Here is a 17396-nt window from a genome sequence, read left to right as displayed (position 1 = left end):
AAGATGAAACGTGGCTGGGTCTTTCAGCATGACAATGATCCCAAACAGACCGCCCGGGCAACGAAGGAGTGCCTTCGTAAGAAGCATTTCAAGGTCCTGGAGTGGCCTGTCTCCAGATCTCAACCCCATAGAAAATCTTTGGAGGGAGTTGAAAGTCCGTGTTGCCAAGCAACAGCCCCAAAACATCACTGCTCTAGAGGAGATCTGCATGGAGGAATGGGCCAAAATACCAGCAACAGTGTGTGGAAACCTTGTGAAGACTTACAGAAAACGTTTGACCTCTGCCATTGCCAACAAAGGGTATATAACAAAGTATTGAGATAAACTTTTGTTATTGAACAAATACTTATTTTCCACCAGAATTTGCAAATAAATTCATAAAAAATCCTACAATGTGATTTTCTGGAGAAAAAAAATCTAATTTTGTCTGTCATAGTTGAAGTGTACCTATGATGAAAATTACAGGCCTCTCTCATCTTTTTAAGTGGGAGAACTTGTACAATTGGTGGCTGACTAAATACTTTTTTGCCCCAACACAAACAACACAAAGTTACTTGCAGCTGCATTCAGAAGACGGACAGAGATGGGTCCTCATACTAAAATAACTGATAATCTGATCATCAACTTGATTTGATGCACCAGAAGTGTTAATGCTGGGCTGGAACAAAAGCGCGCAAACGCTATGGGTCTCAGCAGGACGGCCTAGGATTGAGTAACACGTTTTGTGAAGAGCCAGCGTTGACTACGTTGTAAGAGTTTCAGGTCAGCCCTGCCCCTTTCATTGGCTCACTCGTGTTCAGACATTAGCAACACAGAGGTGTAGATGATAGGTAGAACAGGACAGAATTAACTCAGTTCCAGACTGTACTATCAATGTGTTCATACTGGACGTCCCCACATCAAATCTCACATCAATATAGAAACACATAAGGGTCGGAAGAAAGAGACTCATGTAGCATCTTAATTGTGTTAGTGAGAAAAGTCCTGCATGAAAAAGAAAAGCATGTCTTGTATTAAACACTGTTTTAAATTGTACTTTTCTCTCATCTTCTATCGACCAAAGCACTGCTATCATCCTACTGTTGAGTGAGGCTCGATGTTTCATCCATGATGTACTTTATTCTGTAATGTAATCACACACTTTCATGTGTTCTTTGATTACAGAGGTATTTCCTTGTGGGGAGCAATCACGCCCAAACCAAACACCGTGTTCTGAAAATCGACCGCACTGAGCCCAAGGACCTGGCGATTATTGATGATAAGGTGAGTTGCTGCACGTCAAACCACTGCTTTAGAGTAGCAGCGACCGTTGCCCTTGTTGTACAGCACCCCTCAGGGAAAATTGTACAATCAGTCACCTGGTCCTAAGTGTGTATGGGTGACAGATTTGGCTCATGAAGGTTTAAGAGACATTATCACTCATCCCCTGCAGTCAGTCATTACCACAGTGTATGAGAGTGGAGGACATTTGTTTGTTCTCATCATCAGAATGATAAGGATTCTGATTGGTTTGTTATTATTGTACATCGTGTCCACTGGTGAGCTCTCTCCATCCATCATCATCCTCCCATTCGTTCCTGTAGATCAGGGGTTCCCAAACTTCTCTCTGGGCCCCCTCCCAGGATTGGGGAACAACCCGTGCCCTTTCTATTTCTGTGGGTACAAGCACTGTACATGACACAAACTGTTCACACCCCTCTTGTTGGTGGAGAGAATTCTGCAGATTTAAAGCTTATTTCCTGTAATTCTATTCATTTTGTCATGTGGTGCAAAGAACATTTAGCAGTTTTAAAGCTAATTGTCTTGCAATTTTATACATTTACCTAATTTGTATTCATGTGATATTGGAGTGACAATGAAAATGACAAAAATGGCAAACATTAAAAAATATAAATAAATTATGAGCATGGCCTTATTTCTATTACAGAATATTGGATGACTGTCATTCATATTCCATTCACCCAGCTCAATGTAACAGCGATAGGTTTAGACTACTACATGATACTCAAATTTTCCCTATACCCATCATGAGGTTGCTACAACCTAGCAGATGAAAAAAAAAAACAGAAATACCTTATTTACATAAGACCCTTTGCTATGAAACTCGAAATTGAGCTCAGGCGCATCCTGTTTCTATTGATAATCCTTGAGATATTTCTACAGCTTGATTAAACCCAAGGTAGTGGTCGAAGAAATTGTCCGTAGAGCTCCGAGACAGGATTGTGTTGAGGCACAGATCTGGGGGAAGGGTGGCAAAAAATGTCTGCAGCATTGAAGGTCCCCAAGAACACCGTGGCCTCCATAATTCTTAAATGGAAATAGTTTGGAACCACTAAGACTCTTCCAAGATCTGGCCGCCCGGCTAAACTGAGGAATCGAGGGAGAAGGGCCTTGGTCAGGGAGGTGACCAGGAACCCGATGATCACTCTGCCACAGCTCCAGAGTTCCTCTGTGGAGAGGGGAGAACCTTCCAGAAGGACAACCATCTTTGCAGCAATCCACCAATCAGGCTTTTATGGTAGAGTGGCCAGATGGAAGCCACTCCTCAGTCAAAGGCACATGACAGCCTGCTTGGAGTTTGACAAAAGGAGAATCAAAATTCTCTGGTCTGATGAAACCAAGATGGAATTCTTTGGCCTGAATGCCAAGCCTCGCGTCTGGAGGAAACCTGGCACCATCCCTACGGTGAAGCATGGTGGTGGCAGCATCATGCTGTGGGGATGTTTCTCAGCGGCAGGGACTGGGAGACTAGTCAGGATCGAGGCAAAGATGAACGGAGCAAAGTACAGAGAGATCCTTGATGACAAACTGCACCAGAGCGCTCAGGACCTCAGACTGGAGAGAAGGTTCACCTTCCAACAGGACAATGACCCTAAGCACACAGCCAAGACAACACAGGAGTGGCTTTAAATGGCCTAAAGTTGCTCAGCCAGAGACCGGACTTGAACCCGATCGAACATCTCTGTAGACCTGAAAATAGCTGTACAGTGACGCTCCCCATCCAACCTGACAGAGCTTGAGAAGACCTGCAGAGAAGAATGGGAGAAACTCCCCAAATACAGGTGTGCCAAGCGTCATACCCAAGAAGACTCAAGGCTGTAATCGCTGCCAAAGGTGCTTCAAAGGTGCAGCAATCAGTTTAGTAGTTACACTGGCGGGCCTCGTTGGCAATAAATTAGTAAAACCAAAAGCTTACCTTGACTTGGAAGAGTTCCAGTGTTGGATAGCCATAGCCAGCTAGTTAACATAGCATCCCTCTCTGTTTGAGTCGGGTGTTTGAGTAGGCTAAACTAGATATCTGCAATTTGACTATACTACAAAATATATCTTGCTCTCTCTCTCTCTTGCTTTTCCTTAATTTTGGAAGAAATTATTTTTTCCCCCAAACTGTTCAAATATTGTCTTTCTCTCTTTTTGAGTCAACTACTTGCCACATGTTATGTACTGCAGTGCTAGCGAGCTTCAGCTTATACTATCAGTATTAAATTCATTCTCTGATCCTTTGATTGGGTGGACAACATTTCAGTTCATGCTGCAAGAGCTCTGATAGGTTGGAGGACGTCCTCTGGAAGTTGTCATAATTATTGTGTAAGTCTATAGAAGGAGGTGAGAACCATGAGCCTCCTAGGTTTTGTCAATGTACCAAGAGGAGGACAGAAGCTAGCTGTCCTCCAACTACACCATGGTACTACCCTACAGAGTGCTGCTGAAGCTATTGTAGACCTTTGAAAAACAGTGTGTTCTAATACTTTTTTTGGTGATGTGAATATAGTTAGTGTAGTTTTATCTAAAAAGGATAACTTATTTTTAAATGTTTCACTTTATATTGTAATGAAATTCACTGAGGATGGTCCTCCCCTTCCTCCGCTGAGGAGCCTCCACTGGTACAGTATGTACGGTTCTGTTCTCTGCAGAAGGAATGGATGTACTGTCTGAGACGTTATGTTGTGATCACAGCAGAATTAATATTAAAATGTTTTTCAGTGTTCTGAAATCCTAACGCTAGCACAGAAAAACATATTGACCAAAGCCGGGGCTTAGTCCCAAGATGTCTATGGGATGTGCTGTTTCTACTGCTTGCACCTGTCTCAGCCAGAAGCTCAGTTTGAAAGAATCCAGAAGCACACTATTAACAATACGTCCCTCTTGTCCCCAGCATGTCTATAACCAGCAGGAGGTGAGGGAGCTCCTGGGACGTCTGGATCTGGGCAACCGCACCAAGATGGGCCAGAAGGGCTCCTCAGGTCTGTCCAGAGCTGTGTCAGCCTATGGCATCGTGGGTAAGATAGTCCTCCTTGGACCCTCAGTCCTCACAACTACTTCTCCTCTACCAGTTGTCGGCATGTCTTGTCTTGTGAGTACTGCATATGAGGGTTTTGGCTGAGATGTGTAGGCTAGTAGGACTGTGGTAAGGAGAGTTGATCCTGAAGCAGTCATTAAGGGCAGAAAGTGTGTTTTCTGTCCCTGTGTTGCTGTGGAAACCGGCCTTTGGAGGGTTCAGAGATATTATAGAGTTAGTGCTCCTAGCAGGCTCTTTTAAAAAACATTTTTTACAAGAGGCTAATCAATGCAGTCACTTGTTTTGGTTGACTTAATTGACCAAATAAAGGCTTAAAAGCGTAATCCAACCCCATTCAAATGTATTTCTGGCCTTCGTCTCTATGCCTGTTTCTACTCTCATAAGCATGTTACACGACCTGATCTCTCAAGGCCTTCAGTGGCCACTTGAAGTTCGACAATAACCAACTTCCTGCTGGTTATACCATTTTCCCACATTTTTCTCTTGAAAACCAATTTTGTTACTTAATTGGTGATTTCGGTGTCTAAACCTGAGAGATGTATTTTGTCTTTTTCCCTGGAAGAATGAAGCATCTCAAAGTGAAATGGCTGCTAATGTGGGGTTGTGATGCTCTTGCTAGTAGAAATGTCAAGCTTTGAGATCAAGTTCACACTGAACGGAGGGAAGAAGGGATCCTGAGAGGGGAGCGTCACACAGCCTTATTATCCTTCTGTGTCGTTTTTGTACACACACACACACGCGCACACGCACACGCACACACACACACACACACACACACACACACACACACACACACACACACACACACACACACACACACACACACACACAAACAAACCCATTTACTTGGAGGCTGAGTCAGATGACATTCAGTAGTTTGACCAGACAATGTTGTGACACTTTAATCATGGTGCCTTGTTCCAACCATCTCCGGGCCAGTGTGTTTGTAGAATTGTACCAACAGGTAATAGGTCTGACAGTAGTGTGAATGCCATTCATCCCCCATCAGCCCTGATCTACATACAGTAATGGGGAGAACAACAAACAGATGTGCGCAAGCAAGGGTGTACAGGTACCACCCAAGATGGCATAGCAGTCAGACATCTTTTGTCCTCGTCTTGTCCCGTATATATATATATTTACAACTTTTTTCACATATATTTTAATTTTTTTCTCCATCAACTCATCTTCAAAACACTCTCCTGCAACCCGCCTCACCAATTTATATTTATAAAAAACTATTATTTACCTCAAATCTGTGGTCCTCTGGGAAGCTAGCCAGAAACTAACCAGAAGCTAGCCAGGAGCTAGCCAGAAGCTAATCCAGAAGCTAATCAGAAGCTAGTTCAGAAGCTAGTTAGCTTCTTTACTGGCAAATCGTTAGTATTCAGCTAACCACGGTTTGTGGTCATCAGCTATCCTTTAGCTCAAATCTATCGCCGGTTTTGTACGGCGCAGCGCAGCGCGGCTCGGAGCGGAACATATCGGACCAGTTTCTCTCTCCATGTCCCTGGATTTCGGCCGCTGGCTCTGGACGTTCATGCCTGGATCTCACAGCTGGCTAGCTGCTATCTGTGTGACTATCGGCTTTCGTCGATTCCGGAGCAAACATCAATTATTCCGGAGCTAGCCAGCTCCGTCAATCACTCCTGAGTTCCATCAATCACTCCTGGGCTGCAGTCACCCACCGGGCCTTCACAACTGGACTGCCGACGTTATCTACCCGAAGGAGTTATCCGGCTGGCTCCTCCGTCGCGACGTTACCTGAACGCCCATCTGCGGCCTGCTAACCGTTAGCTGTCTTATCGGCTGCTATCTGAATAGACAATCGGACAATTTATTTATTTTTATTATTATGATTATTATTATGTTTTCTTCTTGGGCCTCTATAACTATATCTATTGTTTTTATTTTTGTTGTTGTTGTGTGATTTGGATTAATCCCCTCTACCACACGGAACCCCACTAATCTGACGGAACGCAAGAGGTGGCTAATAACAGACCTCCATCCTATGCTAGCTTGCTACCGATGGCCTGGCTAGCTGTCTAAATCGCCGTTCCCCAACCAACCTCTCCACTCACCGGACCCTTTTGATCACTCGACTAAGCATGCCTCTCCTTAATATCAATATGCCTTGTCCATTGCTGTTCTGGTTAGTGTTTATTGGCTTATTTCACTGTAGAGCCTCTAGTCCTGCTCACTATACCTTATCCAACCTATTAGTTCCACCACCCACACATGCAATGACATCTCCTGGTTTCAATGATGTTTCTAGAGACAATATCTCTCTCTTCATCACTCAATACCTAGGTTTACCTCCACTGTATATACATCCTACCATACCTTTGTCTGTACATTATACCTTGATGCTATTTTATCGCCCCCAGAAACCTCCTTTTACTCTCTGTTCCAGACGTTCTAGACGACCAATTCTTATTGCTTTTAGCCGCACCCTTATTCTACTCCTCCTATGTTCCTCTGGCGATGTAGAGGTGAATCCAGGCCCTGCAGTGCCTAGCTCCACTCCTATTCCCCAGGCGCTCTCTTTTGATGACTTCTGTAACCGTAATAGCCTTGGTTTCATGCATGTTAACATTAGAAGCCTCCTCCCTAAGTTTGTTATATTCACTGCTTTAGCACACTCTGCCAACCCGGATGTTCTAGCTGTGTCTGAATCCTGGCTTAGGAAGACCACCAAAATTCTGAAATTTTAATTCCAAACTACAACATTTTCAGACAAGATAGAACTGCCAAAGGGGGCGGTGTTGCAATCTACTGCAAAGATAGCCTGCAGAGTTCTGTCCTACTATCCAGGTCTGTACCCAAACAATTTGAACTTCTACTTTTAAAAATCCACCTCTCTAAAAACAAGTCTCTCACCGTTGCCGCCTGCTATAGACCACCCTCTGCCCCCAGCTGTGCTCTGGACACCATATGTGAACTGATTTCCCCCCATCTATCTTCAGAGCTCGTGCTGCTAGGCGACCTAAACTGGAACATGCTTAACACCCCAGCCATCCTACAATCTAAACTTGATGCCCTCAATCTCACACAAATTATCAATGAACCTACCAGGTACCACCCCAAAGCCTTAAACACGGGCACCCTCATAGATATCATCCTAACCAACTTGCCCTCTAAATACACCTCTGCTGTCTTCAACCAAGATCTCAGCGATCACTGCCTCATTGCCTGCATCCGTAATGGGTCAGCGGTCAAACAACCTCCACTCATCACTGTAAAACGCTCCCTGAAACACTTCAGTGAGCAGGCCTTTCTAATCGACCTGGCCGGGGTATCCTGGAAGGATATTGATCTCATCCCGTCAGTAGAGGATGCCTGGATATTTTTTTTAAATGCCTTCCTAACCATCTTAAATAAACATGCCCCTTTCAAGAAATTTAGAACCAGGAACAGATATAGCCCTTGGTTCTCCCCAGACCTGACTACCCTTAACCAACACAAAAACATCCTATGGCGTTCTGCATTAGCATCGAACAGCCCCCGTGATATGCAGCTGTTCAGGGAAGCTAGAAACCATTATACACAGGCAGTTAGAAAAGCCAAGGCTAGCTTTTTCAAGCAGAAATTTGCTTCCTGCAACACTAACTCAAAAAAGTTCTGGGACACTGTAAAGTCCATGGAGAATAAGAACACCTCCTCCAAGCTGCCCACTGCACTGAAGATAGGAAACACTGTCACCACTGATAAATCCACCATAATTGAGAATTTCAATAAGCATTTTTCTACGGCTGGCCATGCTTTCCACCTGGCTACTCCTACCCCGGTCAATAGCACTGCACCTCCAACAGCAACTCGCCCAAGTCTAGCCCCATTTCTCCTTCTCCCAAATCCGTTCAGCTGATGTTCTGAAAGAGCTGCAAAATCTGGACCCCTACAAATCAGCCGGGCTAGACAATCTGGACCCTTTCTTTCTAAAATTATCTGCCGAAATTGTTGCCACCCCTATTACTAGCCTGTTCAACCTCTCTTTCGTGTCGTCTGAGATTCCCAAAGATTGGAAAGCAGCTGCGGTCATCCCCCTCTTCAAAGGGGGGGACACTCTTGACCCAAACTGCTACAGACCTATATCTATCCTACCATGCCTTTCTAAGGTCTTCGAAAGCCAAGTCAACAAACAGATTATCGACCATTTCGAATCTCACATACCTTCTCTGCTATGCAATCTGGTTTCAGAGCTGGTCATGGGTGCACCTCAGCCACGATCAAGGTCCTAAACGATATCTTAACCGTCATCGATAAGAAACATTACTGTGCAGCCGTATTCATTGATCTGGCCAAGGCTTTCGACTCTGTCAATCACCACATCCTCATCGGCAGACTCGACAGCCTTGGTTTCTCAAATGATTGCCTCGCCTGGTTCACCAACTACTTCTCTGATAGAGTTCAGTGTGTCAAATCGGAGGGTCTGCTGTCCGAACCTCTGGCAGTCTCTATGGGGGTGCCACAGGGTTCAATTCTTGGACCGACTCTCTTCTCTGTATACATCAATGAGGTCGCTCTTGCTGCTGGTGAGTCTCTGATCCACCTCTACGCAGACGACACCATTCTGTATACTTCTGGCCCTTCTTTGGACACTGTGTTAACAACCCTCCAGGCAAGCTACAATGCCATACAACTCTCCTTCCCTGGCCTCCAATTGCTCTTAAATACAAGTAAAACTAAATGCATGCTCTTCAACCGATCGCTACCTGCACCTACCCGCCTGTCCAACATCACTACTCTGGACGGCTCTGACTTAGAATACGTGGACAACTACAAATACTTAGGTGTCTGGTTAGACTGTAAACTCTCCTTTCAGACCCATATCAAACATCTCCAATCTAAAGTTAAATCTAGAATTGGCTTCCTATTTCGCAACAAAGCATCCTTCACTCATGCTGCCAAACACACCCTTGTAAAACTGACCATCCTACCAATCCTCGACTTTGGCGATGTCATTTACAAAATAGCCTCCAATACCCTACTCAACAAATTGGATGCAGTCTATCACAGTGCAATCCGTTTTGTCACCAAAGCCCCATATACTACCCACCATTGTGACCTGTACGCTCTCGTTGGCTGGCCCTCGCTTCATACTCGTCGCCAAACCCACTGGCTCCATGTCATCTACAAGACCCTGCTAGGTAAAGTCCCCCTTTATCTCAGCTCGCTGGTCACCATAGCATCTCCCACCTGTAGCACACGCTCCAGCAGGTATATCTCTCTAGTCACCCCCAAAACCAATTATTTCTTTGGCCGCCTCTCCTTCCAGTTCTCTGCTGCCAATGACTGGAACTAACTACAACAATCGCTGAAACTGGAAACACTTATCTCCCTCACTAGCTTTAAGCACCAACTGTCAGAGCAGCTCACAGATTACTGCACCTGTACATAGCCCACCTATAATTTAGCCCAAACAACTACCTCTTTCCCTACTGTATTTAATTAATTAATTTATTTTGCTCCTTTGCACCCCATTATTTTTATTTCTACTTTGCACATTCTTCCATTGCAAAACTACCATTCCAGTGTTTTACTTGCTATATTGTATTTACTTTGCCACCATGGCCTTTTTTGCCTTTACCTCCCTTCTCACCTCATTTGCTAATTTATTAAAAATAAAGAACTGCAATATCATATTTACATAAGTATTCAGACCCTTTACTCAGAACTTTGTTGAAGGACTTTTGGCAGTAAGTCTCGAGTTTTCTTGGGTATGATGCCAAAAGCTTGACATGTGTAATTGGGGAGTTTCTCCCATTCTTCTCTGCAGATCCTCTCAAGCTCTGTCAGATTGGATGGGGAGTGTGGCTGCCCAGCTATTTTCAGGTCTCTCCAGAGATATTCGATTGGGTTCAGGTCCAGACTCTAGCTGGGTCATTCAAGGACATTCAGAGACTTGTCCCGAAGCCACTCCTGCGTTGTCTTGGCTGTGTGCTTAGGGTCGTTGTCCTGTTGGAAGGTGAACCTTCTCTCTAGTCGGAGGTCCTCAGTGCTCTGGAGCAAGTTTTCATCATGGATCTCTCTGTATTTTGCTCCGTTCATCTTTCCCTCGATCTTGACTGGTCTATCAGTCCCTGCCACTGAGAAACATCCCCACAGCATGATGCTGCCACCACCCTGCTTCACCGTAGGCATGGTGCCTAGTTTCCTCCAGACGTGAGGCTTGGCATTCAGGCCAAAGAGTTCCATCTTGGTTTCATCAGACCAGAGAATCTTGTTTCTCATGGTTTGAGAGAATTTAAGTGCCTTTTGTCGAACTCCAAGCGGGCTGTCATGTGCCTTGAGGAATGGTTTCCATCTGGCAACTCTACCATAAATGCTTGATTGGTGGAGTGCTTCTAGAGCTCTGTCATCTCCCTGACCAAGGCCCTTCTCCCCGGATTGCTCAGTTTGCCAGGCGGCCAGCTCTTGGAAGATTCTTGGTGGCTCCAAACTTCTTCCATTTAAGAATGATGGAGGCCACTGTGTTCTTGGGGACCTCCAATGTTGCAGACATTTTTTGGTAACCTTCCCCAGATCTGTGCCATGACACAATTCTGTCTCAGAGCTCTACAGACAATTCCTTCGAACTCATGGCTTGTTCTTTGCTCTGACATGCACCGTCAACTGTGGGACCTTTATATAGACTGGTGTGTGCCTTCCAAATCATGTCCAATCAATGGAAACAGGATGCACCTGAGCTCAATTTTGAGTCTCATAGCAAAAGGTCTGTATACTTATATAAATAAGGTATTTCTGTTGGCAGTTTTTATGAATTTCATAAAACCTTTTTTTGCGTTGTCATTATGGGGTATTGTGTGAAGATTGCTGAGTATTTTTAATCTAATCTATAATAAGACTGTAACGTAAAACAAAATGTGTAAAAAGTCAATGGGTCTGAATACTGTGTGTGTGTGTGTGTGTGTGTGTGTGTGCCGTTCAAAAGTTTAGGGTCACTTAGAAATGTCCTTGTTTTTGAAAGAAAAGCACATTTTTTGTCCATTTTAAAATTACTTAAAGTTGATCAGAAATACAGTGTAGACATTAATGTTGGAAATTACTTTTGTTGCTGGAAACGGCTGATTTTTAATGGATATCTACATAGGCGCACAGAGGCCCATTGTCAGCAACCATCACTCCTGTGTTCCAATGGCACGTTGTGTTAGCTAATCCAAGTCTATAATTTTAAAAGGCTAATTGATCATTAGAAAACCCTTTTGCAATTATGTTAGCACAGCTAAAAACTGTTGTGCTGATTTGAAGAAGCAATAAAACTGGCCTTCTTTAGACTAGTTGAGTATCTGGAGAATCAGCATTTGTGGGTTTGATTACAACTTTCTTCTGAAACTCGTCAGTCTATTCTTGTTCTGAGAAATTAAGGCTATTCCAAGCTAGAAATTGCCAAGAAACGTATGATCTCATACACCACTGTGTACTACTCCCTTCACAGAACAGCTCAAACTGTCTCTACCAGAATAGAAAGAGGAGTGGGAGGCCCCGGTGCACAACTGAGCAAGAGGACAAGTACATTAGAGTGTCTAGTTTGAGAAACAGACGCCTCACAAGTCCTCAACTGGCAGCTTCATTAAATAGTACCCACAAAACACCAGTCTTAACGTCAACAGTGAAGAGGCGACTGAGATATTGGCCTTCTAGGCAGAGTTGCAAAGAAAAAGCCATATCTCATACTGGCCAATGAAAATAAAATATTAAGATGGACAAAAGAACACAGATGCCGGACATAGGAAGATTGGGGAAAAAGTGTTATGGACAGACTAATCTAAGTGTAAGGTGTTCTGATCACAAAGATGAAAGTGAAGCCAAGTTTGAAGGAAACTGCTCAAAATAATAAAGGGAACACTAAAATAACACATCCTAGATGAATGAATGAAATATTCTTATTAAATACTTTTTTCGTTACATAGTTGAATGTGCTGACAACATAATCACACAAAAATGATCAATGGAAATCAAATGTATCAACCCATGGAGGTCTGGATTTGGAGTCACACTCAAAATTAAAGTGGAAAACCACACTACAGGCTGATCCAACTTCAATGTAATGTCCTTAAAACAAGTCAAAATGAGGCTCAGTAGTGTGTGTGGCCTCCACGTGCCTGTATGACCTCCCTACAACACCTGGGCATGCTCCTGATGAGGTGGCGGATGGTCTCCTGAGGGATCTCCTCCCAGACCTGGACTAAAGCATCCCCCAAATCCTGGACAGTCTGTGGTGCAACGTGGCGTTGGTGGATGTAGCGAGACATGATGTCCCAGATGTGCTCAATTGGATTCAGGTCTGGGGAACGGGCGGGCCAGTCCATAGCATCAATGCCTTCCTCTTGCAGGAACTGCTGACACACTCCAGCCACATGAGGTCTAGCATTGTCTTGCATTAGGAGGAACCCAGGGCCAACCGCACCAGCATATGGTCTCACAAGGGGTCTGAGGATCTCATCTCGATACCTAATGGCAGTCAGGCTACCTCTGGCGAGCACATGGAGGGCTGTGCGGCCCCCCAAAGAAATGCCACCCCACACCATGACTGACCCACCGCCAAACTGGTCATGCTGGAGGATGTTGCAGGCAGCAGAACGTTCTCCACGGCGTCTCCAGACTGTCACATCTGTCACGTGCTCAGTGTGAACCTGCTTTCATCTGTGAAGAGCACAGGGCGCCAGTGGCGAATTTGCCAATCTTGGTGTTCTCTGGTAAATGCCAAACGTCCTGCACGGTGTTTGGCTGTAAGCACAACCCCACCTGTGGACGTCGGGCCCTCATTACCACCCTCATGGAGTCTGTTTCTGACCGTTTGAGCAGACACATGCACATTTGTGGCCTGCTGGAGGTCATTTTGCAGGGCTCTGGCAGTGCTCCTCCTGCTCCTCCTTGCACAAAGGCGGAAGTAGCGGTCCTGCTGCTGGGTTGTTGCCCTCCTACGACCTCCTCCACGTCTCCTGATGTACTGGCCTGTCTCCTAGCGCCTCCATGCTCTGGACTCTACGCTGACAGACACAGCAAACCTTCTTGCCACAGCTCGCATTGATGTGCCATCCTGGATGAGCTGCACTACCTGAGCCACTTGTGTGGGTTGTAGACTCCGTCTCATGCTACCACTAGAGTGAAAGCACCGCCAGCATTCAAAAGTGACCAAAACATCAGCCAGGAAGCATAGGAACTGAGAAGTGGTCTGTGGTTATCACCTGCAGAACCACTCCTTTATTGGGGGTGTCTTGCTAATTGCCTATCATTTCCACCTGTTGTCTATTCCATTTGCACAACAGAAGGTGAAATTTATTGTCAATCAGTGTTGCTTCCTAAGTGGACAGTTTGATTTCACAGAAGTGTGATTGACTTGGTGGAGTTACATTGTGTTGTTTAAGTGTTCCCTTTATTTTTTTGAGCAGTGTATATATACATACATTCACAGTTGAAGTTGGAAGTTTACATACACTTAGGTTGGAGTCATTTAACTTGTTTTTCAACCGCTCCACACATTTCTTGTTAACAAACTAGTTTTGGCAAGTCGGTAAGGACATCTACTTTGTGCATGACATAAGTAATTTTTCCAACAATTGTTTACAGACAGATTATTTCACTTCTAGTTCACTGTATCACAATTCCAGTTGGTCAAAAGTTTACATACACTAAGTTGACTGTGCCTTTAAACAGCTTGGAAAATTCCAGAAAATGATGTCATGGCTTTAGACGCTTCTGATAGGCTTATTGACATCATTTGAGTCAATAGGAGGTGTACCTGTGGATGTATTTCAAGGCCTACCTTCAAAGTCAGTGACTCTTTGCTTGACATCATGAGAAAATCAAAAGAAATCAGCCAAGACCTCAGAAAAACAATTGTAGATCTCCACAAGTCTGGTTCCTTGGGAGCAATTTCCAAATGCCTGAAGGTACCAAGTTCATCTGTACAAACAATAGTATGCAAGTATAAACACCATGGGACCACGCAGCCGTCATACCCATCAGGAAGAAGATGCGTTCTGTCTCCTAGAGATGAACGTACAATCCCAGAACAACAGCAAAGGACCTTGTGAAGATGCTGGAGGAAACGGGTACAAAAGTATCTATATCCACAGTTAACAAGTACTATATCGACATAACCTGAAAGGCCGCTCATCAAGGAAGAAGCCACTGCTCCAAAACCGCCATAAAAATGCCAGACTACGGTTTGCAACTGCACATACTCTACTCAGACTGCATCCAGTTTGCTATCACAGTGCCATCTGTTTTGTTACCAAATCACCTTATACCACCCACCACTGCGACCTGTATGCTCTAGTCGGCTGGCCCTTGCTACATATTCGTCGCCAGACCCACTGGCTCCAGGTCATCTTTAAGTAAAGCTCCGCCTTATCTCAGCTCACTGGTCACGATAACAACACCCAACCGTAGCACACGTTCCAGCAGGTATATCTCACTGCTCATCCCCAAAGCCAACACCTAATTTGGCCGCCTTTCCTTCCAGTTCTCTGCTGCCAGTGACTGGAACGAATTGCAAAAATCGCTGAAGCTGGAGACTTATATTTCCCTCACTAACTTTAAACATCAGCTATCTGAGCAGCTAGCCGCTCGCTGCAGCTGTACATAGTCCATCTGTAAATAGCCCACCCAATCTACCTACCTCATCCCCATATTGTTTTTTATTTACTTTTCTGCTCTTTTGCACACCAGTATCTCTACTTGCACCTCATCATCTGCTCATTTATCACTCCAGTGTTAATCTGCTAAATTGTAATTCTTCGCTACTATGGCCTATTTATTGCCTACCTCCTCATGACTTTTGCACACACTGTATATAGACTTTCTTTTTTTTCCTACTGTGTCATTGACTTGTTTATTGCGTTATTGGCTTGTTTATTGTTTACTCCATGTAACTCTGTGTTGTTGTCTGTGTCACACTTCTTTGCTTTATCTTGGCCATGTCGCTACCTGGTTAAATAAAGGTGAAATAAAATAAAAACATGGCGACAAAGATTGTACTTTTTGTAGAAATGTCCTCTGGTCTGATGAAACAAAAATAGAACTTTTGGCCATAATGACCATCCTCATGTTTGGAGGAAAAAAGGGGAGGTTTGCAAGCCGAAGAACACCATCCCAACCGTATAGAACGGGGGTGGCAGCATCATGTTGTGGGTTGCTTTGCTGCAGTATGGACTGGTGCACTTCACAAAATAGATGGCATCATGAGGACAGAAAATTATGTGGATGTATTGAAACAACATCTCAAGACATCAGTCAGGAAGTTACATTTTGATCGCTAATGGGTCTTCCAAATGGAAAATGACCCCAAGCATACTTCCAAAGTTGTGGCAAATTGGCTTAAGGACAACAAAGTTAAGGCATTGGAGTGGCCATCACAAAGCCCTGACCTCAATCCTACACCAGCTCTGTCAGGAGGAATGGGCCAAAATTCACCCAACTTTTTGTGGAAAGCTTGTGGAAGGCTACTGGAAACGTTGGACCCAAGTTAAACCATTTAAAGCCAATGCTACCAAATACTAATTGAGTGTATGTAAACTTCTGACCCACTGGGAATGTGATGAAAGAAATCAAATCTGAAATAAATCATTCTCTCTACTATTATTCTGACATTTCACATTCTTAAAATAAATTGATCCTAACTGACCTAAGACAGTGAATTTTTACTAGGATTAAATGTCAGGAATTGCAAAAAACTGAGTTTAAATGTATTTGGCTAAGGTGTATGTCAACTTCTGACTTCAACTGTATGTATGTGTGTGTGTGTGTGTGTATATATAACACACACACACACACACACACACACACACACACACACAGGTGAAGTGCATGTAAGCCAGGGTGCAGGCCACCTCTGCCCATGATACCTTATCACCTAAACTATGGATGTGACAAATGGAGAATTTCATTTTTTACATTAAAACTATATGGGGGTGGGGGATGCTGCTATTTAGGTGCGTTCATACAGGAATAGTAAAGGTACAGTTCACTACTTTTGAGAGAGAGAAAAAATATTCTGATTTTATCAGGGAGTGCTGCAGCACCCTTAACATACCTGCTTCCCACTGCTATGTCTCACGGTCAGTCCCTTTCAGATGGTTAAGCATTGCATAAGTTGTATTTCCTTATTTTTTAACTTCACAGTAGTGCCAAACAGGACTTCGCTGCTGTGGCTTGCGAAGTGGCAAGGTTTAGGTATAGGCGACATGAGCAGCCAGCCACCTAAGGCGGTATCAAAAAAAAAATCGTAATGGTGACATTTGAGAGATCAGTTTTCTTTTTTTTTCTTTTCTTTTTTTTGTGTATTTTACAGTTTTTTTACTGTATCCAATTGTTTTTAGTAGCTACTATCTTGTCTCATCGCTACAACTCCCGTACGGGCTCGGGAGAGACGAAGGTTGAAAGTCATGCGTCCTCCGACACACAACCCAACCAAGCCGCACTGCTTCTTAACACAGCGCCCATCCAACCCGGAAGCCAGCCGCACCAATGTATCGGAGGAAACACTGTGCACCTGGCGATCTTGGTTAGCGTGCACTGCGCCCGGCCCGCCACAGGAGTCGCTGGTGCACGATGAGACAAGGATTTCCCTACCGGCCAAACCCTCCCTAACCCGGACGACGCTAGGCCAATTGTGCGTCGCCCCACGGACCAACTTTTCAGTTAATCGTTCAGCACTAATTTTGTTTAAAGTTTAAACATTCACACCCACAGACACCCAATCTATTTTTCTATCTGAAATTGACTATCATTGCAATTGGCTACGTAGGTAACATAGCAAGGCCTACAGAGAAACATTTCTTGGAAGTCCTCTGTATCGAGCTGGATGGTGATCTAGAACAGGGATTCTCAAACTTTTTTACTCCCTTCTGTCACAGGTCAGGTTTTCTCCCTTGAGTACACTACCTGAGGTTGCCACTGGAGAACACCCTTGGGTTACTTCCAGTATCCAGGTGACCCTGATTGGGCTTATTCGGATCACCTGCTGGATGACTTAGGTTCCTCTGTGGACTGGGCCAGTTGCTCAGGTCTCCTGTTTTGTTCAGTGTTCTCGTATGCACTTGCTTTGTTGTTTTGCTATGAAGACCTTAAGTAAATATTCTGGATTTACCCT

General features: G+C 44.3%; 1 protein-coding gene across 2 annotated transcripts in view; it reads left to right on the top strand.

The window, feature by feature from the left end:
• The window catches only part of fig4a (FIG4 phosphoinositide 5-phosphatase a), a 108941-nt gene that overhangs the window by 4944 nt on the left and 86601 nt on the right, over nt 1-17396 (top strand). For both annotated transcript variants that reach the window (XM_021600720.3, XM_090233036.1), the window contains exons 3-4: nt 1165-1263; nt 4157-4280. In XM_021600720.3, coding sequence (XP_021456395.1) covers nt 1165-1263; nt 4157-4280 — 223 coding nt within the window. The remainder of the gene's footprint in view (nt 1-1164; nt 1264-4156; nt 4281-17396) is intronic.

Source organism: Oncorhynchus mykiss, chromosome 4, assembly GCF_057628025.1.
Source record: "Oncorhynchus mykiss isolate SJ-2025 chromosome 4, ASM5762802v1, whole genome shotgun sequence".
In the NCBI taxonomy this organism is placed as follows: domain Eukaryota; kingdom Metazoa; phylum Chordata; class Actinopteri; order Salmoniformes; family Salmonidae; genus Oncorhynchus; species Oncorhynchus mykiss.
This window is presented reverse-complemented; position numbering and strand designations above follow the sequence as displayed.